At 36.7% G+C, this 26,660-nt stretch overlaps 1 protein-coding gene across 1 annotated transcript; it reads right to left on the bottom strand.

Moving 5' to 3' along the window:
• Positions 1-25,988, bottom strand: npdc1a (neural proliferation, differentiation and control, 1a). The gene is made up of 9 exons (XM_061734309.1): positions 25,702-25,988; positions 12,780-12,926; positions 5,106-5,219; positions 4,736-4,954; positions 3,593-3,659; positions 2,153-2,243; positions 1,925-2,004; positions 1,698-1,797; positions 1-1,613 (listed from the first exon to the last, which is right to left on the bottom strand). The coding sequence occupies exons 1-9, from the start codon at positions 25,850-25,852 to the stop codon at positions 1,542-1,544; spliced, it is 1,041 nt and encodes a 346-aa protein (XP_061590293.1). The 5' UTR covers positions 25,853-25,988; the 3' UTR covers positions 1-1,541.
• Positions 25,989-26,660: the final 672 nt, after the last annotated feature.

Here is a 26,660-nt window from a genome sequence, read left to right as displayed (position 1 = left end):
GTCCCTAAAATTTGTCTTAACTTTTATTTACAGCAGAAGTCAGGCTCAAGAGTTCAATGCAATTCAATTCAATTTTATTTATATAGCGTCTATTACAACAGAAGTTGTCTCTAGGCGCTTTCCAGAGACCGAGAACATGACCCCCAAGAATGAATTACATAAACAATGGCAGGTAAAAAACTCCCTTAGTGGGAGAAACACCTTAAGCCAAACATTGGCCAGGAAACAAGAGCATGAAAGGGTGATGTTATACATCACACATAGTTCTGATTAACCTTACAAAATTCACCAGCGATGGCAAAGAAGTTAAATACTTTGGAAAATGTTGGGTCTGAGTCTGCATGAGTGTTCTTGTACTTTGGATTTTTCTTCTTTTTTTTTTAAGGGGAGTAGATTTACAAGACTTTAAGACTTGAATTTGTCATTTTTTAGCTACTAATGTAAAAAAAAAAAAGCAAAAAAACAAAAAACATTTAGGAACAGTCATTTTAGGTTCTGATATGAAACTGTGATATGAAACCATAATACCATTATCACAGCAAATAAAAAGCTCAGCCTGTTTCACATGTGGTAAAAAGTTTTAATTCCAATCTTTAGTCTGCATGTACAAATATCTAGAAAAGTGAATACTATCACTCTTTTTTATGTACATTTTGCAGCAGCCTGGGACCGATAAGCGGACAGAAAGGAAAGAGGGTCAACACAACATCATGATAGTTGCCACAGCAACATCCGTCTGTGTAACTCGTCTCCAACACTTAATTCAAGAAGTCACTTTTACGTTAGATTCCCTCCTGCAGTCACAGGGTGCATACACACAGGAGGCAGACGGGTTAATCAAAGCTTTGCCATGACTTTAAACACAGTATAGCCAAACCATGCAACAGTCATCAGTGAGTACTTCGTTTTCATCTATATTAATATACCTATAAACTATCTTAAAATCTTCATGTACAGCGTATATGACATGGAAAAATAGCAACACCAACAGTAACAGTTAGATAAACTTCATTTTGTTTGGGGGCTTTTACAGAGGTATTGGATTTGATCACAAATATGTTCCAGAAATGAGGTCAGGGTTGAGGTTAAGTCACATGACAAAACAAAAAAAGGAGGGCATTCACTTCGGAAAATTGTTATGCAAATGTCTCTGTGATGTAGATCATCTGCTATTGTATCATATTCTTTGGAAATAGCTGCAGAAATATGTTGGAGGTTCAAAGAGTAGAGAGGAAAAAACATATTAACTTAGATTTTAACATTTAAACAGGATGGACACCTACACGGAAATATCTTTAAATAACATTAAAAGACAGGAGTTTTTCCAAGAGACTGACAGAAATAAACAGGTGATCCTTCATATGTTTGTAGTATTAAAAAGCTGTAGTGGGGCAGATATATTAAAAGACTGACAAGAGAACAATCATTTTATCACCGCATCCCAGATTTATATGCATGCAGTGTGAAATGAAGAGGTTTCTTTCAAAAGAAAGGTCTTATGTGCCTCTGTATGCATGGGTCGTTTCTAAATTGTTCAGCATTCACTTGTGATTCCCCTGATAATCGATAGTTGAGTCATCAAACAGAGGGTTCTTCACCTCCATCTCTCCTGTCTGTGAAGCGAGAGAACAGAATAAAGGTCAGTGGTTATGAATCAGAAAGAAGCGTGTGGGGTGTGTCTGTGCACGTCTACTCACCGGAGCAAGTCCGGGACACTCGTAAACTGTGAAGCCTCCTCCCACTTCTTCCTCATCGGACGTGACCTCGCTGTCAACAACCTTCTGCTCTGGTTTGTGGCTTCAGGAAGGGTGGAAGTGAAGAGGGGAACGTTTTAGGGGGATGTGGTTGAAAATGAACCGTTGTGTGAACAAAAAAGGAACTGGTCATGAAACTTGTGGACAAAGAGAAGCACATTTGAACTTACTTCCCCATAGAGAGCATCTGCTGCTTCTGATGATGGTAGTGATACATTTGGGCGCTTTGAGCCAGAGACTTATCCCCCATCTGTGGGTTAAAAAGAAAGGGGTGGTGTGAATCACACTTGAAACTGAAACCTAGATGTACGTAGACGCTTCTACACCTTGCCAGAATGTCAGATGAAATGTGAAATAGAAACCACAGCAGTGAGGAGAAGCGAGCCGTGAACGCTTACCGAAGACCCGGTGGGTGGGGCAGCGGTGACGCCTGGCCCCCCGAAACCAGGGTAATCCACCTTCTCAGCTAGACGGGATTTATTCTGAAACCTGCAGGGGGAGTCATGAATCTGAGTAAACCAAGGCCATTTTTGTATTTATAACATCCTTTAACAGAAGCCAACACAAACAATGATAAACAAACATAAATAGCTTTTGATTCAAGGGTCATGTGAAAGCAGTTAAAAAAACACTTGTATACCATAGCATAGTTACATTTTTTCTCAGTTAAGGTATTCCAAGGGAAAGAAATGTAGATTTGTATTTATTTATTTAGCACAATTTTAAAAAAAATAGTGCAAGGAGGGAACGAAGCCCAGAGGGCTTGTACAGAGTTCCACCCCCGTCATCTACTGTAAACAGAAAATTAAATGTACAAACATAGGAAAACTCTAATTATAAACATGAAAAGAAAACAAGGATACATAATAGAGAATACATTGAGAAATTAGGACATGAGATGTTTTTTCAGCTATTTTTTGAAGGATATAAATGACAATGTGGATGTTCGACAGAAGGGTAAATGTAGATTGACACTGTGTCTAGTCGAGTATGAATGCAAGTCAGATGAAAAACTAAAGAAATTATGAAAGGTGTCCGGAAGATCTTGCTTATTGTTGATGAACTTGTGCACAAATAAACATGAGTGAAAAACATTGAGTTTATGAATGGGTAATATAGAGTATTTTTTGAACAGAGGTGCGGATGGATTATGTCTATTGGACATAGAGATTGATCTCAGGAATCTCTTCTGGATTATCAGTAGTTTGTTAAGGAAGGATGGATAAGTTGCAGACCAGACAATATTACAGATAGTGAAATCATGATAAAATTAATCCAGTTAATATTTCCTTTGCTTCACCTGCCATTTAGTCTAATCAATCTCATAAAAGCTTAAGGCTTTCAGTACTAAATACTAAGTACAAAAATAATATAAACATGCAATGGATCAAACATTACACTCTGGATTCACTTTTGTGAGGCCTTTAACGTTCCAGCATATACAGTATGTGTTCATCATTGCAAGATTAGAAGAGCAAAGGGAACCAAGGCCTAATTTGGTGCAACCTGCATCTTTACAGACTTGTCAGTAAATGTTTAATTAAATAAAGGAGAACAACTTCAAAAATGTGTTCAAAACTGTTAGAATAGTTGCATTTTCAGTTTTACCTCACCGACTTAAAATAAAAACTGGAAATGAAACACTGCAGACAGATGTTATCGGGTTATATACAAAACAAAAAGTCGAACATGTACAGTCGCAGTAAATTGATGTCTGAATAGGACCCGTAGCTACACCACATGGTTTTAAGATAGTTCTACAAAATACTGACTTTTACCAACAGCAAAATACTAAATACAGTCTTTTCTTGATTGTAGTTATCAGTGTTTATACTTACTTAATGAAGCAGATAGTAGCCAGGATCACAGCCACAGAGCCCACCACTACACACAGCGAGATCATAACTGTAGTTTGATGAAAAGAAGGGAAAATGTAAGAGATTGCAGTCTGTTAAGGGCTCAAGAAAAGGAAAAAGAGAACATGTGATGGTCTTTTCATTACACTATATAGACAAAAAAAAATAGTTGGACGTCTTCACAACCACAAGAAACAGTAAGAACACTGTTTGCAAATACTTGACTTTAATATGGCGGTGGTGACTATTTAATAGCTGTAACAGCTTTCTCTCTTCATGGAGGGCATTTCAGGAGATTTGAGTATGTTTCCGTGGGAATTTGAGTGTATTAATTCTGTACAACATTTTTGAGGTCGTTCACTGACATTGCTCTCAATCTCTGTTCCAGATCATCCCAAAGATGCTTGACATTGAGGTCAGAGCTCTGTGCAAGTTCGTCAAGCTCTTCCATGCAAAATGTAATCAATCCATGTAATTAAAGACGAGCTTTGTGCACGAAGCACAGTTATGTTTGATAGAAGAAGGCTGCTCCCAAACTGCTGCTGGAAGTTCCTCGCTATGCTAAAGTGTTCAGGATGCCCTTTACCATACTAGTATTCCTCTTCCACTAAACTACCACAGTGAGGCAGGTAACATTCTCCTAGACTCGCCAGATTGCCAAACAAATAAACATATGTCACTCCACTGAAGACTATTCCACGGCTCCACAGTTCAGTATTGCTTTATTTTACACCATTTCTAGCCAACACTTGCGCCACATGGTTTTGTACTTACATAAACACTAGTGGAAGTTCAGAACTCTGACTGAAACACCTGAATTCAATAATCAAGAGGTGTGGCCACTGGCCTAATACTTTTGTCCATGTAGTGTAGATATGTCTTGTGGGTTTCAATTTAATTTCAATTTTTCAAAGCTATTCTGTTCAATGTTAGTCGAAATAATGTGAGACAAATGAAAACAACTGGCAGAGATGACCTGTGTCCAGGAGATGTGCATTATCTAGATGTGAACACTATGCAGGGAGAAGGTAAACCAATCCCCTCACTACAAAGTTTCATTTCACAGGTCCATATACAACCCTTTGCTCTGGAATATACTTACTACTTATGTAAAATCTTACTCACTGACAATAATGGTGTCATTCTTGGGTCGTGGTACGACTATTGGACCAGCTCGGTTATCATTTCCAGTGGCCCGGGGCTGGGAGGTTGGTGTTTTTGGGACGGCGGTGCCGCTGGGGCGTGGGGCTGTCGTGCTGCCACGCAAGCTTTTATCTGGAAGGAGTTTCTGTTTGGAGGCATTTGTCTTGCTGTCTTTGACATCTGCTTCAAAGGAGATGGAAACTAGAGAGAGTACAGAGGAAGATACAAACAGCACACAGTCCAAAATTTATCTGATGGTTGATTTAAAAAAAAAAAAAGAGGGGGGGGGGGGGGGGGGGGGGGTTATAAATCACAATATATCACTTTGTTAATTCAGTTGTGAGTTTCTCACCAGCATGTTGCTGTTGATTTTTTGATGGTTTCTTCTCAAACACTTCCTGCTTTTCTATGACGGAGTGAATGAAATCTATTTCTTCGTCCAGGTCGGAGTAGGGCGTCACTTTGCCTGAAAAAATATCAATATTCAAAGTGTCACCATTGATATTAAGCTCATGAATCAAGATCTCACACTCATGAAAGAGAGTCTGGTATGTCTAAAGCTCTTTAACACCTTCAGATCAGTAACCACTGACTAATTAGTAACATGCATTTTCTTCTGCATCATTCACACTGGTTACAAGACCTTGAAGACAACTTAGAGAGTGTATGTATAAGGTTTCTGAATAAATACATGTGTTTACATGATCTTGTCTCTGAAGTGACAGAAGGGGAGTGTGTCCATGCAACTTGTTTGGGGAACTGGTTTAAAAAAAAAAAAAAAAAAGACAATACTGTTGTTAGGAGCCCTTTAGTCCAGACAGCGAGCCACATTCCTGAAGGATGAGCGAGGGCTCCAGGACGACCATAGCCAATAGTGTGTGTGTGGCCAGGGGAAGAAGCACGGCAGGGGGCGGGAGCAATCAGCCAAACCCTGGCTTCACTGCACCGCTCTGCTACAGTCACAATAGACCCCAGAGTCCACAGTTAATGGAGGTGATCAAAGAGTTATTTCCCTCTGTAAAGTTTCCTGACAATGTATCACATATTTAGACAAAAAAGAAGAAAAAAACAAAACACACACACACTCATTGCACACAAAATGGATGTGACATGACTAGGAGAAGAGCATAAAAACATTACAAAAAGTCACAAGTGACTGAATAAAACAACTCGTACGATGGTGCATCAGGATGACGTCATTCCTTCAACGTCCTGGTCTGGTTCGTAGAGTTATTTGGCATGACATCTGTGTTAAAACCACTGACAAATAAATGAGCAGTGCCCAAAAATCCATCTAAACAAGCGTGTTTGCTACACCTACATGTACGTTAAATGAAAGATTACAGTCACTTTCACTCCAGAAGGCTGGCCATCTGGTTGAGCTAATGTGTATGATATTAAATGCTAGCACTTTCACTGGCTGCTTTGTTATTTTCTTACCCCCCTCCAACACTGGCTATTTAGTGCGCTCCATAGCAGGTGTCTGCGGAGGAGGGATGCACCATCTGTACTTTGCAGGTGGCTGAGAGCCCCAACTGTGCCTGTGTGCTCACCAGGCGTGTGTGGTTACACAGGTTTGAATATTAAGATGAGATACGGGGATGACAAATTTGTTTAAAACAATAAAACATTAAAATAAATTTTCTGGGGGCAAAACAAGATCCTTAAAAAGGCTGTTTCATTAGAAGAAACATTAGCATTCTCCCACCTATGGACAAACGCACAACACTGAAGAGCTTCTGTATGTCTACCTATGGTGTAAAACTTTGGAACAGCCTGAGCATAGATCTAAAACAAAGTAAAAACATCACAATTTAAAAAAAGATATAAAGAAACTTTTTTCTCAAAATACAGTGGCGAATAAAAATGTAGATATATATATAGATTTATTTAATATGTGTAGATATATAGATTAATATTATGGAAACATGTTATATATATATATATATATATATATAATATATATATATATATATATATATATATATATATATATATATATGTATGTATATGGATATATAGTGATATATTATACATACAGTATTTATGTATGGGTATATCTCTGTTAATATATATGGATATATAGCTATATGTAGATATGTTGGTAAATGGATGTATATTCATGTTGATATATAGACTTATATTATGTTTTTTTTTTTGTGTTCTATAAGTAAGCTCATTGATTCTCTTGCTATTTTGGAAAAATGAATATAAGATTTAGGGGTAGGACCTGATAAGTACTTCAATCCTACTCCCTTTCGAATATGCTGGTGGATCTGCGAGGTCTGCCTTTTCTTTTTTTTTTACTTTTTAGTATTGTTCTTTCTAATTTGCATATTCGAAATAAAGCTCAATAATAATAAAAAGCTGGTACATTTTCGATGGTGTTTGTGTGTGTATTGTCACACACACTCACCAAACATGCACACCTCTCCCTGTATGTAAGAGACTTTTGTCACTAGCTTGATAATGACCCATAACCTCTTGAGAGGACCCAGGGGGCAGGCTGGGTACAACAAACAAACACTAAACGTCTCAACGGTGATTGCGGCTCACACATGTATGCGCTGTTGTCTTTTCCCACTTGAAACCCATTCACATATCTTCCCATCTCAAAACCACATGTAGACACAAGTAGACACATAAACACTTACTTCTATTAATATACGGTAGGTTGTTTTTTTTTTTAAAGAGGGATTTATCTGACTTTATTTGTAACTCGCTGGCCAATAATGGTGCAAAGGTGGAAATCCACCTTTTTGTGATCAAACAGAACATTTTAACAGTAAAACAAATGGAAAAGAAGGAAATACACTTTTTAAATGACTATATGTTTTTTTCAAATCTGACTATTGCAATATTTTGCACCAAAACGTGAAAGAAATCCAACACATGCTGACATTAAAGAAACATTGGAAGTGCAAACACTGGCCAAATCTGACATATCATCACATGGGCGTGCACCGAGCTAAAATGATTTTTTTTATATATAAATTGTGGCACATTATTATTAATACTATATTTTCTAATGTGTCAAAAATAAGCCAAAAAGGTATGAGTCCAAAGTGACAATCTCAACAAATAATGTACTGCTCCCTGCACTATCAAGCACGATACATCTTCAATAAAACTTAAATGAAATGAAAACTTAAATAACCACCAATTTTTTTTTTTTTTTAGTTTATCAAAACCTAATACATTCTGAACCATTAAAACTAGTTTGATTAGAGGATAAGTTGCAATTCAGCACGATGCCTCCCACATAAAGCGCTTTGTTGACATCTGTGTACTCTGCTGCCATCTATCGGTCATTTCAAGCTATAGCGGCAAGAAAAAGAGCAACAGATGGAGACCGACTCTCTGAAACAAAAAACTGATGTCTAATTTAATATCAAATCAGTTTTTCGTGCCAAATATATTAAAATTATATATTAAAATATATTTAAAAAAAAAAAAAAAATATATATATATATATATATATATATATATATATATATATATATATATATATATATATATATATATATATATAAAAAACATATATAAAAAAGGTTCAATGTGGATGAAAGTGAAATATTCATCATCAAAAACAGCATTAACTTTATAAGGTACCCTGGTCTTAGTATCAGGGAGTGGAGCACAGATGAAACGTCATTCCACCAATAAAAGTCCTACATCGGTTTGACGGTTTGATTGTGTACTTTATGGCTGTGGCACCGTGTCATCAACCCATGTGTTTTATTAAGTTTTTATAAAGTTAGTAACAGCTGAGCACAGCTCTGAATTGTTGAAGGGCCTTATTCTTAGTAAACAGGTTCACTTGACTTTTACCAACTCCTTTAAAAAGGGTGAAACACCAATGTACAGAGGAACAAATGCCAAAAGTAAAAAAAAATAAAAATAGGACAAATAATTGGAATGACTTAAGAACTGTACATAAATAATGAAATAATGTACATATCTGCTTAGTCATCATTAGTAAAGTACAACTGTGAAATACTGTCCATTAGATAAGTTTTGAATTTTACATGACCAAACTGCTGCTGGATATTTTCCCATGTATGTCACTCAAACATCAAAATAATAAAATAAATCAACAGAGCAGAGTAAACAGAGTCCCATTTAGTGTTACGCGTGGATTCCAGAGACAAAAGACGAGAGGAAACTCTAAAACACTTGAAACCCACTGCACTTGGATAAAGCTTTGCCTTTAGCACATACGCAATATGACGATATATAAATAATCCATTCCATATCTGTTTGTGCTTCTAATGGAAGGACATGGCTTTGTGGTTTAATGCGTGTGTACTAATGGCAGTGAACGCCTTCATGTCAAACACAGGCAGGGCTCAGTTACGATGAAAGTGCTGCAGGGCTTACTTGTCCACACTCAAACATTATCAGCTCCATCCATGTATTTTTAAACCTGTTCAGGATTGCAGTGGGCTCTGGAGCCTGTCCAAATTGCCACTGTTTACCATTTTCCTCTTCTCTTTAAACCCAGAAGATAAATAAACCTGAATTAATGTCATTAATGACCTTTCATTTAACTTTTACATTAACGGTGCTACTTCTGCACTTGGTAAACAATATTCCAGTTTTGTTTTTTCTTTAGATTAATTCACATATCAGCTCATTTTTTGGGGAGAAAAAGATAAAAGGATTTTTGTTTTCGAACTTGCCAAAGATAAGAAAGATCGTACAGGATGTTATCCTTAAAAAGGCACACAGGCCTGCAGCAGTGATGGTGTTAGTGATTTGCACGCATTTAAACAGAGGTGTATATTGGAAATTTGGAGAGACACGTACTTCAATTACCTTGTTTTCCCTTAGGTCTGAGGAAAATTCATGAATACAGTGCCAGAAGCTGCAACAGTTGCATCCTCAGATCTTAACCCTTTGACAAGCCCCGCCCCCATTGCTAGGTCGGACAAACCATCATCTCTCTCGTCCACTTCCAGTGTAAAAACAGGGTTTTACATCACTTTATTTATAATTATTGTACCAAATAAAATCAACAGCAACTTGATATAAATGAAAAGGAACACTTTAGGTACCGTGTAGTAGGAATGGGCGATATTTTACCGTTCACGATATACCGTCAAAAAAATTTCCCACGGTAAGAATTTGTCATCTCGCGGTAAAAACGATAAAGAAAGAAAGAAAGAAAGAAAGAAAAAAAGAAAGAAAGAAAGAAAGAAAGAAATGAGCGAGAAAGAAAGAAAGGAGCGAGAAAGAAAGAAAGAAAGAAATGAGCGAGAAAGAAAGAAAGAAAGAAAGAAATGAGCGAGAAAGAAAGAAAGAAAGAAAGAAATGAGCGAGGAAGAAAGAAAGAAAGAAATGAGCGAGAAAGAAAGAAAGAAAGAAATAAATGAGCGAGAAAGAAAGAAAGAAATAAATGAGCGAGAAAGAAAGAAAGAAATGAGCGAGAAAGAAAGAAAGAAAGAAATGAGCGAGAAAGAAAGAAAGAAATGAGCGAGAAAGAAAGAAAGAAATGAGCGAGAAAGAAAGAAAGAAAGAAAGAAAGAAAGAAAGAAAGAAAGAAAGAAAGAAAGAAAGGAGCCAGAAAGAAAGAAAGAAAGAAAGAAATGAGCCAGAAAGAAAGAAAGAAAGAAAGGAGCGAGGAAGAAAGAAAGAAAGAAAGAAAGAAAGAAATGAGCGAGGAAGAAAGAAAGAAAGAAAGAAAGAAATGATGAATAGAGTTACAAAGGTGGAGTTGAATTAGTATTTTTTTTTGTCATTTTTATCGTTATCGGGATAAATGCCAGAAATTATCGTGATACATTTTTTAGTCCATGCAGAAACTAGATATTTTCATTAGTTTAGCTGAAAGCACGGTGAAAGGTCTGGCCGTCCACATATATTTTTTTTCCATCAGATTTGTCTGATTGGTCAATCAGGGAGAATTCATTTTCTGATTGGTCAGTCAATGGCCAATCAGAAGGCTTACAAAGGTTCAAATTAAAAAGGCATCTCTTTGCACTTGTGTCTTTTAAAAAGTTTAAACAAACTAACAAACTGCAGTTTGGTTTTTATGAAATGGCATTTGCTCAATCCTGGGTGGAGCAGGATCCTGGACCCTTCCATCCAGAGAAATACCGGCAGCAGAGGATATTCGTTTAATCACAGCTTTGAAAATAATTCTACCTAATTTAGGAAGGTGTAGTGTTCAAAGGAATGATCGCAGCAGCAGCTGGTTAGAAGTTCTACATTGTTTTTTAGAGTTGTAAAGTGGGTTGCCCCAGTCAAATCAAATACTGTGAACATGTATAGAAATGAAAAATATGTTTATAATTTCAGCATCTTAAATTACATTTTTTTTTTGTCTCTGTGCACTTAATGTTGAAATAACAGTGTTTTTACAATGGGTTTATGTAACCGATTGACGGAGCTTAAACGGCCGCAGATGAACTAGATTCTTAAAACCACACGCACAGGTCAACAACCACGTCAAAATGCTGGCAAAAACGTTGCAAAAATCCTCTCATCTTCTGCATGATGTAACCTCACTCTCCGGTGCGTCCTCACTCTCATCTCTTTCATATGTTTCTGTCTCTATCTGAAGGTTTCACTAATAATTTGAGTCACATTTGTTCTGGATCCTCTCCAGAAGCAAAGCCATCTAAATAATTAATCCTTCAGGAGGTCCCACATGTGCCCAACGACAGAAGTTAATATGCACACATTCACACAGAAGGAAGCTAATTTGCTTGAATACAAAATTTCTCCCTTCAATTTCTGTAGTGGAACTCTGAAACATGCTGTGCATGCCAGCAGTGCGATATCATGGAAATCACTAAAATAAGTTTTATTTTTGCAACCTGAGCTCTTTTATCGAGTGATATTAGATTCCGTGATGGAGATGAAGGGCAACAGAGAGAGAGAGAGAGAGGAGCATGCCATTCCAGTGATTAAGGCTGCCAGTGCGGGGGCGGTGCAGGGCGGTGTGTGTGTGTGTGTGTGTGTGTGTGTGTGTGTGTGTGTGTGTGTGTGTGTGTGTGTATTGCAAACGCAGCAGGGGCAAAGGAAGATTAACAAAAAAAAAGGCTCAGACTGTGCCATAGTTGCGAGGGATATGGCTGAGAGAAAATGATGGACAGTACAAAGAAGAGGTCAAAAAGCATGACTACAACAAAAAATAAAGAGGAACTAAGAGATGAAAATCTTCACTGCAGATTATTTTAAGTTCTCCCACTATAATGTGTCACATGTAAATAAAGCTGCTAGTTGAAAATGTTCAAAATAATATTATTTCTCACATAAGAATATAAAATGTTTCTGTTATCTTTTAACTCCTTAAGTCAACGAACTAAAAGAAAAAGTTTGACTACATGACAATTTGTGCACACATTCTGTATAATTTTACTCATTGTATACTAGAACAGTAGCGTAGCGAAAAGTAAATAAGGAAATTGTTTTATTTGGTCTCTCAGTTCAGAAATCATATCAGAAAATTAACTACAGGATGAAAAATGTAATAATAATAATAATAATAATAATAATAATAATAATAATAAACTCTAAGTTCAGAGCAAAGAACCCTGCAGATGTAAAAAAAAAAAAAGAAATGGTTTGATGTAAAAATGCATCAGCTGAAAGCATGAGGACTATGGAAGGATAACTGGTAACTGTGCTTAATGTGCAACTAATAAACAAATATGACATCTACACATTGCAGTTGAAGCATTGTCGACCGATTTCTTAGAAGAAAAAAAAAAAAGAAAGCAGAATGTTCTTGTATACCACCAGAGAAGCAATTCCGACAAGTCCGTTACACACGCTGGCAATTATTTACAATACCTACAGTAAATACAAGCATATTATAAAAGCTAATAAAAAGAAATATATGACCCAAATTTCCACTTTACTATCAGTTGCCTAAAAGACGAGTGTACACACGTGTCTAATGTTTAAGAAGTACACATTTACAGTGTAGTTCGTCTGCAGTTTGTGTACAGAAAAAGGCAGATGCATGGTTTTTGTGTGCATGTCGGTGCTCGAGTGTAAAGAGCATTTTCCTCCGTACCATGTTGGTGTCGTGTCCTCAGCACACAGAGTCCATGTTCATTCTCCTGAAATGGATAGAGGCACAGACCGCAGTCAGATGAGCCCGGCTGGCACTGGTGGCGCCTCTGCTGGACACAGTCTAGAGGTGACGGGCACCTAACCTGAGCTGGAGGAGGTAAAGAATGAAAACACTCATTAGAATACAAACTGTACTGAAGTGCTGTGCAAATGATGCTTCACATGGGGCAGTAAAATAAGAGCGTTTTTGTGAAGAGACGTAAAATGAAGAACCTGAAAAAAAAGGAGGATGTGTGTCACCTTTATATCTGGTACTCGTGTTACTAGTGGATGTTTTTTTTTTTTTTAATCTTTTTAGAGAAAACAACATACAATGATAACATGGAAACATGTAATCAAAGATACGCATTATACATTGTCCCCTTTTTTTTTTTTTTTTAAACACACAAAACCTAACTAAGGAACAGAGTGTCTGTAGCATTAAATAATAAATAAACAGATGAGCAAGAAATGATCAATGGAGGAAAGTAATGGATGAGCAAAAGTGCATACAAAAAACAAATGCAGTGGTAAATGCAAATGCCCATCACTGATATCCCATTAAATGGAAATAAATCAAACATAAAATGCAACATAAATAACAATAATAAAAAGAAATAAAGGAAATGAAAAGAAAATTAAGGGAGGGGGGGTCAGTCGGTGGGTAGAGTCTTCAACGAGTTAAAGTAATCTATGAAGGATTGCCATTTATGAACAAATTTAGCTGAGTTGCCTTTTACTGAGTATCTCACCTTTTCCAATTTGAGAAAAAACATAACATCACTAAGCCAAAGAGAAATAGACGGAGACTTGGGGGATTTCCATGACAGTAGGATACGACGTCTAGCTAAAAGAGATGTGAAAGCCAATACTTCTGACTGTGTGGGGCTGATATGTGAGGAGTCAACAGAGAGTCCGAATATTGCTAAGAGAGGGGCCATAACAACTTTTTTCCCCAGAACTTTAGACATGATCACAGAATAGTCACTCCAAAATTTCTGTAATCTCTAGGACACTAGTGGATGTTTGACTATTCAGAAACAGAGCATCTGTTTGTGTCAGAGTTACATTACAGTTTCACTTACAAGAACTAAGACGAAAATAAGTACATTTTGAAAAAAAAAAAATCATCCAATCATCCAAACTAGACCAAGGTAAAGATTAGTCTACCATCGTTCCTTCTCAGTCAGGTTAGATCATTGCTTGACCTCATTATTGTTTGTTTATTGACACAGTTGAATTCAAATGAATATACAATCATGCAGCATGCGAGGCACAGAGGAGGTAGTGGGTCACAGAACCACAGCAGTAAATGGCAGATGGAGCACTGGGATCCTATCAGACTGCATAATGAGCTCAGCGGTGCTGCACAATAGGCCACCTAAAGGTGAACAGCACAGCTGGTGTTCAAACGATCATAACAGACTGGAGGTAATGTAAGGTGGGAGGACAGGTGACAGAGTGAGTGTTTTTCAGGTCAACTCTGCTGTGTAGCCATAAATGATCAAACTGATTATTTTTCATGTAAATTTTTCAAGCTTCCGTTTTAACTTAACAGCCTTGGACAATAAAAACTACCCAGAGCTCATTTAAATGTCAAGATAGACAGGTGCTATAAAAATTTAAATGAAAAAGCGTTGATGGGAGTGTATTCATTATTGCTTCTACTATAACTTTTGACCATATCTACCCCAAAGACTGAGAATTGTACCCAACAGGAAACTAATTGGTCAAAATCTCAATGACTTCTATGGCAAGCACGCCTCTAAAATCTAATTATCTATCTATTTATCTATTATTATTTGCTCAGCAGATGTATTGAACAGATGAAGCAGGTATGAAAGGTCTTACAGAAACCTGGGACCCTATGTAACTGTATTTACATAGATATTATGCAGTGTACCTTAGTAGGTTAAACTACCAGAACAATCATCTATTCTTAAGTAGGTTCAAAATAAAAATGTATACTGGAGTAAAGAGATTGTTTGTAAAGGTATCTAAAAGCAGGCCCAGAGCATTTAATCCCTGTCATGAGCCTGTGTGTCCACTCTACTGAGACCTATAATAACCTCCTGATTTAATAGTAACGATAAATCAATTTACAAGCTGCCATGCATACAGTAAAGAACAAAACCTCAGGTTTAAAACAATGTGAGCAAATGTGTGTGTTCTCTACTGAGCAGCTGTGCCCTTGAAGTCTTCTGTGCTGCTTGAAATATTTGCAAAATAATAATTACATGACTAATTAAGACGTCAAGACATTTAGCATCAGGACGACAGACACTCACAAAAAGCATCAGTAGCTGCAATTTGATGCCTAAAGAAATTAAAATAAAGTTCCACTGACTGGTGCTATCCGACATTATCTATATAAACATGTTTGATCTCATTAATTATCCTTTTTTTTTTAAATACAGTAGTGGGCTGTCATAAGGATGTAGCATAATAGGGGCATGGAAATTGAGAGAGACAACTGCAATTGATTGGATGGCATGAAACAATTTCATGTAATGTTGGCTCTAGTGAGATTCCCCCAGTAAAAAATAAAATAAAAAATAATATTTTTCACCCCCTCCCCCCACTTTCTGAGTATTTTGTTACCAAATGGAAATTTCTGCATTTTCTTTTATGTTGAGTGTTACTAGAAAGAAAATCTAGTGCAGATTTCTTTTGTACATAAAGAGGGATATAAATTCCTCCTCAGGTGTAGTTTTAAACAACTTCTGCTCAGTAATTTATAGCACAGTTTCAGATCTTCAGGGGGAGAACGTGATGGTTCAACAACCTGCTGCAGATTGTTGGAGAAAATATCCAAGTAAAGTTTTCAGATGAACACAAAGTATTTTTTTTTCAAACAAATATTTATCTATATTAATTTTATCATATATTCTGTCAAATTAGTTCAAGCAGAGAAGGTCAAGTTTGAACTTTACAAAGAAAATAGAAAATTGCAAACAGTGTGCCTTCAATCGCATATTTTATTTCCATGAAAATCTCCTCACAAGTGTGCAAATATCACAAACAACAAAGCATTTGCAGAGACAAACACAAAGTGACTGACAAGGTTGCGGATCATCACAACTAGCAGGTAATGGGTCCACCTATCCACATGTTTGTCAGAGACTTGCTGCATCAGGGAGTGAGTGAAACAAACATCAACTGAGAAGTTCGCTTTCAGTTCTTTTCATGTCAAAGAAAGTGGTTGGTTGCAAAGAGAAAAAAAAAGATTCCTTATGCAAGATTGATAAAATCTTGCATAAGGACACACATCACATTGCTCCAAAACTGACACTGAGGCAGACGACCTCTGATATCCTGGTGGGTTGCTGATTGTCATGATCTGTCTTCTCCTATTTTCATGGAGAAACAACAAAAACTCATTCACCTCAATATTCTTTTACTTCCTCGTCTGCTCGGTTACTTCACATTCCCTTTAAGTGCCATGTGCTCATGCACCAACTATCCCTCTTTACCAGCAACAAAACAATTCCTTCTTCCTGGTTTGGTGTTCATTTATCATTACTTCTGTTTCTGACTCCTCTACAAATATCCAACCTTTACCTGACATTTTAACATGTTCTTAGGGGGGGGTTACAAAAAAATAGTCCATACTGTATCATTGGTTCTTTACGGAAATGGGTTTGTCAAGTGTGAGGATTTAATCCTTGGCAATGGCTATGTTCATGCTACCCATCATTATTATTACGTTCTCATTTACTATTTGATTCAAATAGTCAGTAAAATATCAAAGGTTTAAAACAAAATAAACCTGCTCCACACTCATTTTGTTTTTCCACTATGTGTCATTACGTCAAAGTTTGTGGCAAGAATGGGCTGTCGGCTGAGAATAAGGAGTCATGAGAAGTAAACGTTTTACTCGGGGTTTGGTATTCTCATATGTGGTGATAGTAAAGACATTTAGCCGTCATCATATTTCAGCATCACATGAAACTGTAAAAACTGTAAATGCCGCAAGACAGCCTCGGGCTGAATCCTTTCTTATATATGTCTTCTATGAAACATGCTTGGTGGTCCTCATACCTTACTGCAAGCAGTTAATAAATATCTGAATCAATATCTAAAATGTGGCTCCTAGCAGACCTCCGTGGTCTGATAAATCAACTTAAATCTATTTCCCAGTATAGCAAATAAGCCAAAGTCAACATGCATGTGCTTCCTGCACAGTACTACATTATGAACAAAGAGATTAAAGTACTAAAACAAAAGACAGGTTATAAAAAAAAAAACATCCTGCCTAGGGCTGGGCGATATATCGAGATTTTAATATATATCGATATATTTTCAAACACGATATGGTACGAGACAATATCGTTTATATCGATTTAAAAAAAAAAAAAATAATATATATATTTTTTTTTTATGATTTTGATATAGCTTATTTTGTGACAAATTGACTTGAATGTTTTATTTGAAGTTTGCACAAATGTTTTGTTATTTGCACAACTGTCAACCTCAGTGGAAAAGTCTGCCTGTTACTGTCTACATTGTATTAATTGCACAGTGTATTTTAATTTAATTGTTATGCAGGAAAGGGATATTTGTTTTATTCAAGAAGCATTTTTATTCTATATATGCAGGCAGTTTATTTTTATTTCATTTGTTTTATACATTTTGATATTGTTCAGACCTCTGTTAATAAAGGTTCCTGTGTGACATTTGGCACGAGGCTTTGTATTAAAACTGACTGTTTTTTTAAGGGTTTGCCTCAGAAAAAATGAAGCTAACAGAGATGCTATGCTATAATGCTTTAGGGGAAACCCCAATTAAGGCACAGAAAAAATATTGAGATATATATCGAGTATCGCCATTCAGCAAGAAAATATCGAGATATGACTTTTGGTCCATATCGCCCAGCCCTAATCCTGCCCTGCAGCACATCAGTCTGGTCTCAAGGAGGACAGAAGAGGAGCTGAAAAACATTGTGTAACTAAAGGACAAAGGCGTCCTTGGAAAGAGAAAAAAAAAAGGGAAAAATAACTTTACAAACCATCTGTGGCTGCTGTTGCCAGGCTGCGTGCTCAGCAGCAGCTCTGCCAGGAAGAGATGAGCATCAAACAGAGGCACACATTCTCACACAGCCTGGCCAACACCTACACTCGCAAAACAGCACATACGTATGCAAGCATGCGCACAGTTTCATGCCGCTACAGATACAACCAATGTCATCCAGCGTGTGATCATGTGTGAAGGAACATCTGTGGAGGAGAGATCTAGAAAGAGGAGGAAACGGGTGGTGGAAGAGGCCATTACACTCCCATTGTGTACCTTTCCTGAGTCTCGGACAGGAAGTGAGCCAAACACTCCAAATTGAGTGGAAACATTAAAGAGCTCTGCTCGGTGCCCTTTACTTGAGATATGACCACAGGGTTTATTTCCAAATGGATCAAGTGCATTGGAGTTTTAGTGTGTGGATTTGTGTTAGGCTTTTAGTCTTTTATGTTCCCCGTCATCCCCCGCGTTCCACTCTCAAATGACAAAAGGCAAACAAATGCTGGCCATACCAGTTTCTAAATGTTTGTTCTCACTATCAGCTTAGAGAAACCCTGCTACTGCATGAAAGATACGGCATAGTACAGTCATGTCATGTGCCAACAAGATTTATTATACATTTGTTATTTTTTTTTATTTTATTTTTTTTCCATATAATGTAGACATAATTTGTGTCACTGTTTGCCAGTTATAAGTTTCAGGAAAGAGTCGTGCCAGGACACTGACTGCACTTTTTTTTGGTTTCAACTTAATGAAGTGACTGTTTACTTTTAATTCTATGGTTTAATGGTTGCTCTCTTGTTAATAAAGCTTGTAAATTTCCAATAGAACCTCTTTTATCACTCTTTAGTCTCCCCGAGGTGTCTGTCCTCATCTCTTTCTTTAATGTATGCATTTATCTGTATTCGGGTACAACCCAAGCTTTCTCCAATGTTTCTAGTTGGTCCAAAATGATGAGAATTTACTCAATGGCAGGATAAATAGGAAAGACTGCATATGTGGACCCTTTACTGGCTCACTATTATGATAAAGTATTTACCTTTAAAATCTAAGAGGGTGACTGTTAAAACCTCAAGCAACCTTTCCCAAAAATATCTGCCTATGTCCGGATCATTATTCCCAGGCTGCAGTTAGTGACAAAGGATGATCAAGATATTTTGCCTCAACAATATATATATATATATATATTTATTTAATATTTTATTTAATATTTTAATATTTCAGTATAAGAATGTAAGGCAAATTTAACTTAATATATATTTACTTCTTACATTTTAAAGTAAACAACCAGAGAACTTGTCTGTAAAGTGGAAAAAAAAAAAGAAAAATGGTTATATATGGCTTCTATATATAAAAAAAGTAAAAGCACTGATGAACTCTCCAAGTTCAGAGCAAAGGACACTTCAGAGGTTAAAAAATATATACATTTTAAACTAAGGACAGGTGATGATTTATCTGAACAGTTGTATAAAAAGAAAAAGTTGAATAACTACTAGTAAGCTTTAATAGTATTTTTGCGTGAAAAGTCTGTTCTAATTAAAAATGAGAGACCAAAAGCTGAAAGCATCAGGGGTAAGAGAGGAGGAGCAACAACCCTCATCCTTTATCTGTAACTGATGACTTGAAAGTGTTTTTATTGGTCAAACAGTTTTATGTGGAGATTATCAGCCTGGAGACACAGATGGAGCATACATAACAGTGTCTTTAAACAGCCTTGGAAGTCTAAAGCAGCTCAGGAGCCAACTGTTATCTGGCGCCAGAAAAAAACAAAAAAAATCAGAACAATCTCTAAATACTCACTCTCTTCTTAAAGTCACATTAGAAAGATTTTCCAACAGCTCCAGAGCTGCTATCCTTCCTCATGTCCTCTTACACACGCCTGCAGCAATTTTAAGGAAGCACGTATAAAATCAAAAACTCCCCTTTTCCTTTTCACAGAACTAAATCAGGTTTAAATTCCTCCAAAAAACACACATGTACAGTTTGAAGAATGTGTGGTCATGATACTGAACTATACAAACTAAGCCACCCTGAAAGAGTTCCTCATTCCTTCAACTTACAGTAAGTAGTCTAACTACTTCTGGTCAGACGTTGAATTACACTGAACACTGACGAATAGAGAAAGGATGTTTCAGAGTCAAATGTATCCTTGCAAACATAAACGCCCAGTCAACCATGCAGAAAAACCAGTGGCTTTATTTCTCAGAAAACATAATTATGCTCTGAACCAAATTTCAGTAGCGCTTGTAGAAACCGTCAACCTCATTGCTTTCAGTCATTGCCAGAGTCTTGTGGGTGTTGGTTTTCCACCACAATCAGATGCAACAAACTTCTCTTGCATGTACAATATTTGGTGGAAAGTGGAGCACGACTTTGCATCTGTTTAAACACAGTTGAGCGGGCTCAGGCAAACAGAACAACGCGGGGAAGGCAGAGCCAGGAAATACATGGTAGTTACGCAAGTGGGGAGAGATAATAATGAAAAAAGGTGACAAGAAGGACACTGGGAGAAAAAAAAAGTGAAAGAATGTATTTTTCCATACCGGCATGCAAGTTTCTCAGAGACTGAGGTGGTGTCAGGCTTTGTATTATCCTCTTGTGCTACTATCAGACATTGTCTACTCCAGGGGTCGGCAACCCAAAATATTGAAAGAGCCATATTGGACAAAAAACACAAAAAACAAATATGTCTGGAGCCGCAAAAAATGAAGAGTCTTGTATCAGCCTTAGAATGAAGGTAACACATGCTGCATGTTTCTATATTAGTTATTACTGGGGGGAGATTTTTTTTTTCATTATGCACTTCGAGAAAAAAGTCGAAATGTCGAGAAAAAAGTCGAAATGTCGAGAAAAAATGTTGAAATGTCGAGATTAATGTTGAAGTACAATCTTGAGAAAAAAGTCGAAATGTTGATGAAATAGTCGAAATCTCGAGAAAAAAGTCGAAATGTCGAGAAAAAGTCGAAATGTCGAGATTAATGTTGAAGTAAAATGTCGAGAAAAAAGTCGAAATGTCGAGAAAAAAGTCAAAATTTCGAGAAAGAAAGAAAAGGAGAAAAAAAGAAAAAAGGAAAAAAGAGAAGAAAAAAAGAAAAAAAAGAAGAAAAAAAAAGAAAAAAGGAAAAAAAGAAGAAAAGAAGAGAAAACAAAGAAAAAAAAAGGTGTCATTAAATGCATGCGGCTCTAGAACCGCGGGTTGCCGACCCCTGGTCTACTCTATCTCTTGCGACGCCTGTGATTCGTCTCCTCTCTTGCAGTAACTTCTGTCATTATAGACATTTATGACTAAACCATTACACAGGGGACAATTACCATGCCATTATCAATAGAGTGGATGAGAGCAGAACAGCCTACAGCAAACAGAATAATGGCTGAAAGGATTTATACTTTGGCAGTCTGAAGGTAGCAAATTATGGGCGCTAAAGCTTCAATCTTTCTTAATGTTGTTTTTAATGGTCTCCATGTTTTTTGGCCACTGGGAAAACGTTTTTTTTTTTTTTTTTTTCTAATTAAGTATTGTAAATATTATACAGTAGTAGTACTCTGCTGTGATTAGGCCTCTTCAGTTCATTGTGACATCACAATTCTTTACTAGGAAACATGTTTCTACTCGTGTAATCAAAACCTCAAACTTGAGATATTCAGACAAAAGTCTTATTTAAGCACTAATGAGCAATGACACCCACGCATCTGACATGACTTTACATAACCTTACTTATATTCAAAGTAGGTTAATGATACGAGATTCCTGTTAAGGATGTGACAATGTGAGAACCCCTGCTGACACAGAATTTTTTTTTCTTCTTCTTCTTTGCAAAATAGGGTTGATGTGTCATAGCTAGAGTAACAGAAGATTTAAGGTTAAAACTTGCAAATTGTGTTGTGATGCCATCCAGTGAAACTACACCATTTATGGTTTGATCAAGGACATTTGTGAATGCACAATGTGCTGACTTGTTATGGCCTTCTTATTTATTGGACAGGCAGAATAGTCAATAGCATGAAAACGTTAATGTTGGATAATAATTGGCGGGGGACTGCCGCAAAGATTACATAGACAAAGTCAATATCATTGAAAACCATCTTTCAGTCAGTTGTTTGATTTGGGAATCGTGGTTGGAGGACTTTGTAGTATCTCCCCCTGTATCTATAGAGTGAAATGCTGCTTGCATCAAATTCAAGACCACAAAAGCTACATAACATGTCTATTTTAAACCAGGGAGAGCACTTGTTATCTTTGTATTGCATTTTCTAAATTACTTCCTGGAACAACAGTGTAGTCAAGAAAGCTCTTAATGTTCTTTTGCACTTTATATTCTGTGTTGCCATTTGTTCAGCTTAATACTCATATTTTCATGATCATGTGTACAGTAATTTTCTTTTTTTTTATCTCTTTTTTTTAATTATTTTTTTTATTTTTATGATTTTATTTTCATTCATGTTCTACATGCATTTTTATGATTTATTTTTATTTTTATGATTTTGTATCCTTATAAGTATTTTGTTAAATGTTATTAGGTGGGGGCTCCTCATAAGCCTACTGGCTTGCTCGCTCCTCCCTGCACAGTTTCTTTTAACTGAACTTACTTGTGTAATGTTATTTTTTTTTATGTTATGTGCTAAATAAACTAAACTAAACTAACAAGAAAAAAAAAAGGAGGTGTTGTTTTTGAGATTTTGATTTCTTTTAAAAGCTTTCTAGCAGTGTTTTACTCACACCAACTCCAACTTGACTCAATAATTGCAAGACCAAACGGATACTTTAATAAAATCATGATCCAAATATTTTTTTTTTCCTCCACTGCATTATTGCATGTCTATGTTCTCTTGTGTGTGTGCTCATTGGTTTTATATCCCCTGGTAGCATGCATATATCTTCCCAGCTGACCTTTCCCAGCTCTTAATGCCCACCACAACAGAGATGACTGCTTCTGCTGGAGGGCAGAGAAGGTAATTGACAACCCCTAAGGCCAGTAGCTGCGTGCATGAGGAGGAGACAGAGTAGGGAACTGAAGGTATAATTGTTTAAAGCTTAATCCTGGTGAAGGAAAAAGGTCTCACTGAATAGTAAACCCACAGATTCAATGCGAATAAGTGAAGCAATCATGTGTGGCAGCACATCAATGACCAGGCTTGAATATTCAGAAGTGAAAAGGATGTTTTCTCATGTGAAAAGCTAAAATTAGAGCTCCTATAACGCGCATATAAAACATGCCCTCTGTTAAAAAAATACAAAAATACAAAAGTTTGCAGTACATAACAAATGCAGCATATTAAAGCAATTCATCTGGATCTTGGCTAGTGTACGGGATATAGTTTCTGCAATCAATTGCTTAAATGGAGATTCTGGATTACTTCCATCCCAAGAACTCAATGTTCAGTGAAAGCTTTCTGGCATATTTACACATGATGATACATCAGTGTTTCCTGAATCAGCTGGCTGATTAGTCTGTCACAGTCCATGTTAATCTTCTTGAACACTGACCACTAAAAATGTGTATCCTCTATACACAGTAGACACCTCCAACATATTAGACAATGAAAAGAAAAGTATATTTTACTTAGAAAATGTGATAAGGGTATATCCTGTAGATTCAAATCAAACAGGTTGTGTGTTGAGGACAAATCAAAACCTCTGACTGCTGAGGAGACCGAATGTTATTTTATAAAAATACAGAAGCAAAGGATATTAGCGATCCTTTGTTTATAATAGTTTTTTTATTATTATGTTGTTGATTTTTTTTCTTTTATTATAAACTCTCTTATTGAAACATTGATCTGTAAAGATGAAAATGTTATACATTTGATAACATCTGCAAAATGTATATTACAGTAAATCCCAGAAAGGTCAGTCTAGATGAGCAATTCTTCAAGTTTTCTCATCATATTTGTATCAGTTATCCTGGCCAGTCAAACCCATTCACTTGGTAAAACTCTCTTGTGAACTGGGTCCAGCATTCCTACTCCACTGCACACCATTTTGGATGTCGTTTGCAGATACTAGCCTATTAGTAACTCTGCCTACATCAAATGCTTTATTTCTCTGATTATGGCTATCCATTGGCGTCTACAGGCAGTTAATCCTGCATCCGTTAATACTTTGGCTGGAAATCAAAGTCAAATCCAAAGGAACCAGACTAAATCTTTGTATAAAAAGGAAAAGAGTTAGGATAGCTGACCAGGGTGATATCAGTGTTAAGTCTCATAATTTCACAGTTAATTTGTGTAAACTCAGATTTTGTGAACAAATGAACTTTTTAAGCTTTTAATTTTGTACCAGAGATCACAAATACAAGACAAATGTCAAACATCACTATCGAGGAATTTGTTAAGTGGGAGCAGATGTCTAATGAACACCCTGGGGGAAAGAAACCTACTGCAGTCTCACTGCCATCCCCACATCACCATCGCTGTGTATGAGCAGATTAAACCTACGCATCATTGGTGGCTTTCAGGACCCAAATCTCTGTTTACGGAAACTGAAGTCACTACATTTTCAGGTTCAGTGGGAGAGCAGAATTTATATGCCTGTTGGAAAAAAGCTAAAGATTATATGTGGAGCTCCAGATGTTGGTTTTCCCAAGCCTTTTTTTTGGTTTTGTTTGTTTAAGTGGGGCTTTATCTATCCACATCAACAGCAGGACCCAGTATAAATGTCACCTTACATAAACTGGCAAAATCCATCTCAAATCAGTTCAACATTGGCTGTTCAGCCAAGTTAAGTTCATTTTTATGCTTAAATTTAAATAATATTGTTCCCGGTTTGATATTTTAATAATTGGGTTCCCTTTCTTAGATTTTGTGGCAACTGTCAGATTATGTAGGCAACGTTGGTTTAAAACTGAACTATGGCCTCAATGTTATTTATTAATAAGGTTAATGGATTAATCATTTCACACACTCGCTTACATTTGTGGAACATGAACACTGACAACATTTCACGATGAACTAAATACAGTGGACTAACAAGGAAAGAAATCTGTATTTGTTCCCCGTTTTTTTGTTTTTTTTACCCGTGACTCACATGTATTTATCTTTTCGTCTTAGACCTGTTTTAAACGTCAAGGTATTCCCACAATACCAAACAGCAAAAATGCACTGCACAATCTCAAAATCTTAACAAGAATATTTGTCTTATTTCTAATTAAAATGTCTCGTTTTTAGTAAAAAAAAATTTCATTACACTTAAAACAAGACTCATCACTGGGAAAAAAAAACAACAATTTCCACCTGTTTCAAGTAGATTTTCACTTAAAATAAGTAGAAAAATCTGCCAGTGGAACAAGATTTTTTTGCTTGTAATAAGAAGATAAATCTTGTTCCACTGGCAGATTTTTCTACTTATTTCAAGTGAAAATTTACTTGAAACAGGTGAAAATTGGTGAAAAAGTTATTTTTCTGTTAATGTCTCTTGTTTTAAGTGTAATGAGATTTTTTGACTAAAAATGAGACATTCTAACTAGAAATAAGACAAATATTCCTGGTAAGATTGTGAGTTTTTTTGCAGTGTGACACACTAAATAATAATGGAAAAACATTTAAAGAGATTTTTCTACTCAAGTGAAAATTTACTTGAAACAGGTGAAAATTGTCAAATAAGTTATTTATCTGTCAATGTCTCTTGTTTTAAGTGTAATGAGATTTTTTGACTAAAAATGAGACATTTTAAGTAGAAATAGGACAAATATTCCTGGTAAGATTTAGTGTGACACACTAAATAATAATGCAAAACATTTAAAGAGTCACGTGAGTCTCACCAAAGGCCTGAACAATGTTAAATGACATGCATCTGTAAATGCATTGAGCTGATCAGTGACAGGTGAAGCCCCCAGCCCGGTGTGGGGTGGATGTGCAGCAGCTGGGGGTGAGTTTACCTGGCAGGCTGGCGCTGACGGGGACGGTGTGGAGCAGCACTGCGGTGAGCAGCAGCACGCAGGCCCGGCGCTGGCGGCCGCACCGCGGGCTGCACGGCAGCGGCATCCTGCTGGGGCTTTCTGCTTGGCGGAGAACCAAAGACGAGCACATGTGTTGTTGTCATTCCCCCATCACCTTAGTGTTTTTTTCTGTCCGTCGTAAAAGAGCCTCGGCGGGATGAAGACAGGGCGATGAGCGGAGCAGGTTGAGCCGGGATGAGAACACGTACACAGTGCGCTGAGTAATCCTGGCAGCGCTAAAGATAGATGATGATGGGGAGGGGGCGGGGCTCTGGGGCTGCGTTCACGGCTTCCTCGGAAAATCTACACATACATAAGTCAAATTCATGATTAAAATGTAGGTTCATGGGTGCAGATCCCGGGGGGGACGGGGCGGACATGTCCCCCCCCAATTTCTGAAAAACATAAATTGTCCCCCCCAATAAAAATACCCTAAATTATTCAAAATTGAACAAATGTATTTTCAGACTTAAAGGTTGAATATGTAGAATATTTATTAAAAGTATATTTCTAAAAAAATAATACATCCACAGTGCGTTTTGAGGTGTACAGAATGAAAGCAATGGGTCCTTTTTTTTTTTTAGAACTGTTTACCACCATAACCAGTACTGGAGTTGAGGGGGGATGAGGGGGATGGCATCCCCCCCTGAAATAAAAACGGTCAAAATCATCCCCCCTGTAAAACTTCCATCCCCCCTTTCCATCCCTTATGTCATTTCATCAATGAATGTGATTTTACTGCTATTTCAACATTTAGAGTCATCACCAGAAAAATAACTTATTTGACAATTTCCACCTGTTTCAAGTAAATTTTCACTTAAAATAAGTAGAAAAATCTGCCAATGGGACCAGATTTATCTTCTCATTACAAGCAAAAAAATATTGTTCCACTGGTAGAT

The sequence above is a fragment of the Cololabis saira genome, chromosome 11, assembly GCF_033807715.1.
Source record: "Cololabis saira isolate AMF1-May2022 chromosome 11, fColSai1.1, whole genome shotgun sequence".
NCBI classification, from domain to species: Eukaryota; Metazoa; Chordata; class Actinopteri; order Beloniformes; family Belonidae; genus Cololabis; species Cololabis saira.
This window is presented reverse-complemented; position numbering and strand designations above follow the sequence as displayed.

Bases quoted from the DNA above. Each gene is read 5' to 3' on its own strand.
- npdc1a (XM_061734309.1), bottom strand. From the start codon at position 25,852: ATGTGCTCGTCTTTGGTTCTCCGCCAAGCAGAAAGCCCCAGCAGGATG. The intron at 5,220-12,779 runs GTACGGAGGAAA...ATATTTTTTCAG, and splicing joins GAGGACACGACACCAACATG to GCAAAGTGACGCCCTACTCC. The intron at 4,955-5,105 runs GTGAGAAACTCA...TACTCTCTCTAG, and splicing joins AAATCAACAGCAACATGCTG to TTTCCATCTCCTTTGAAGCA.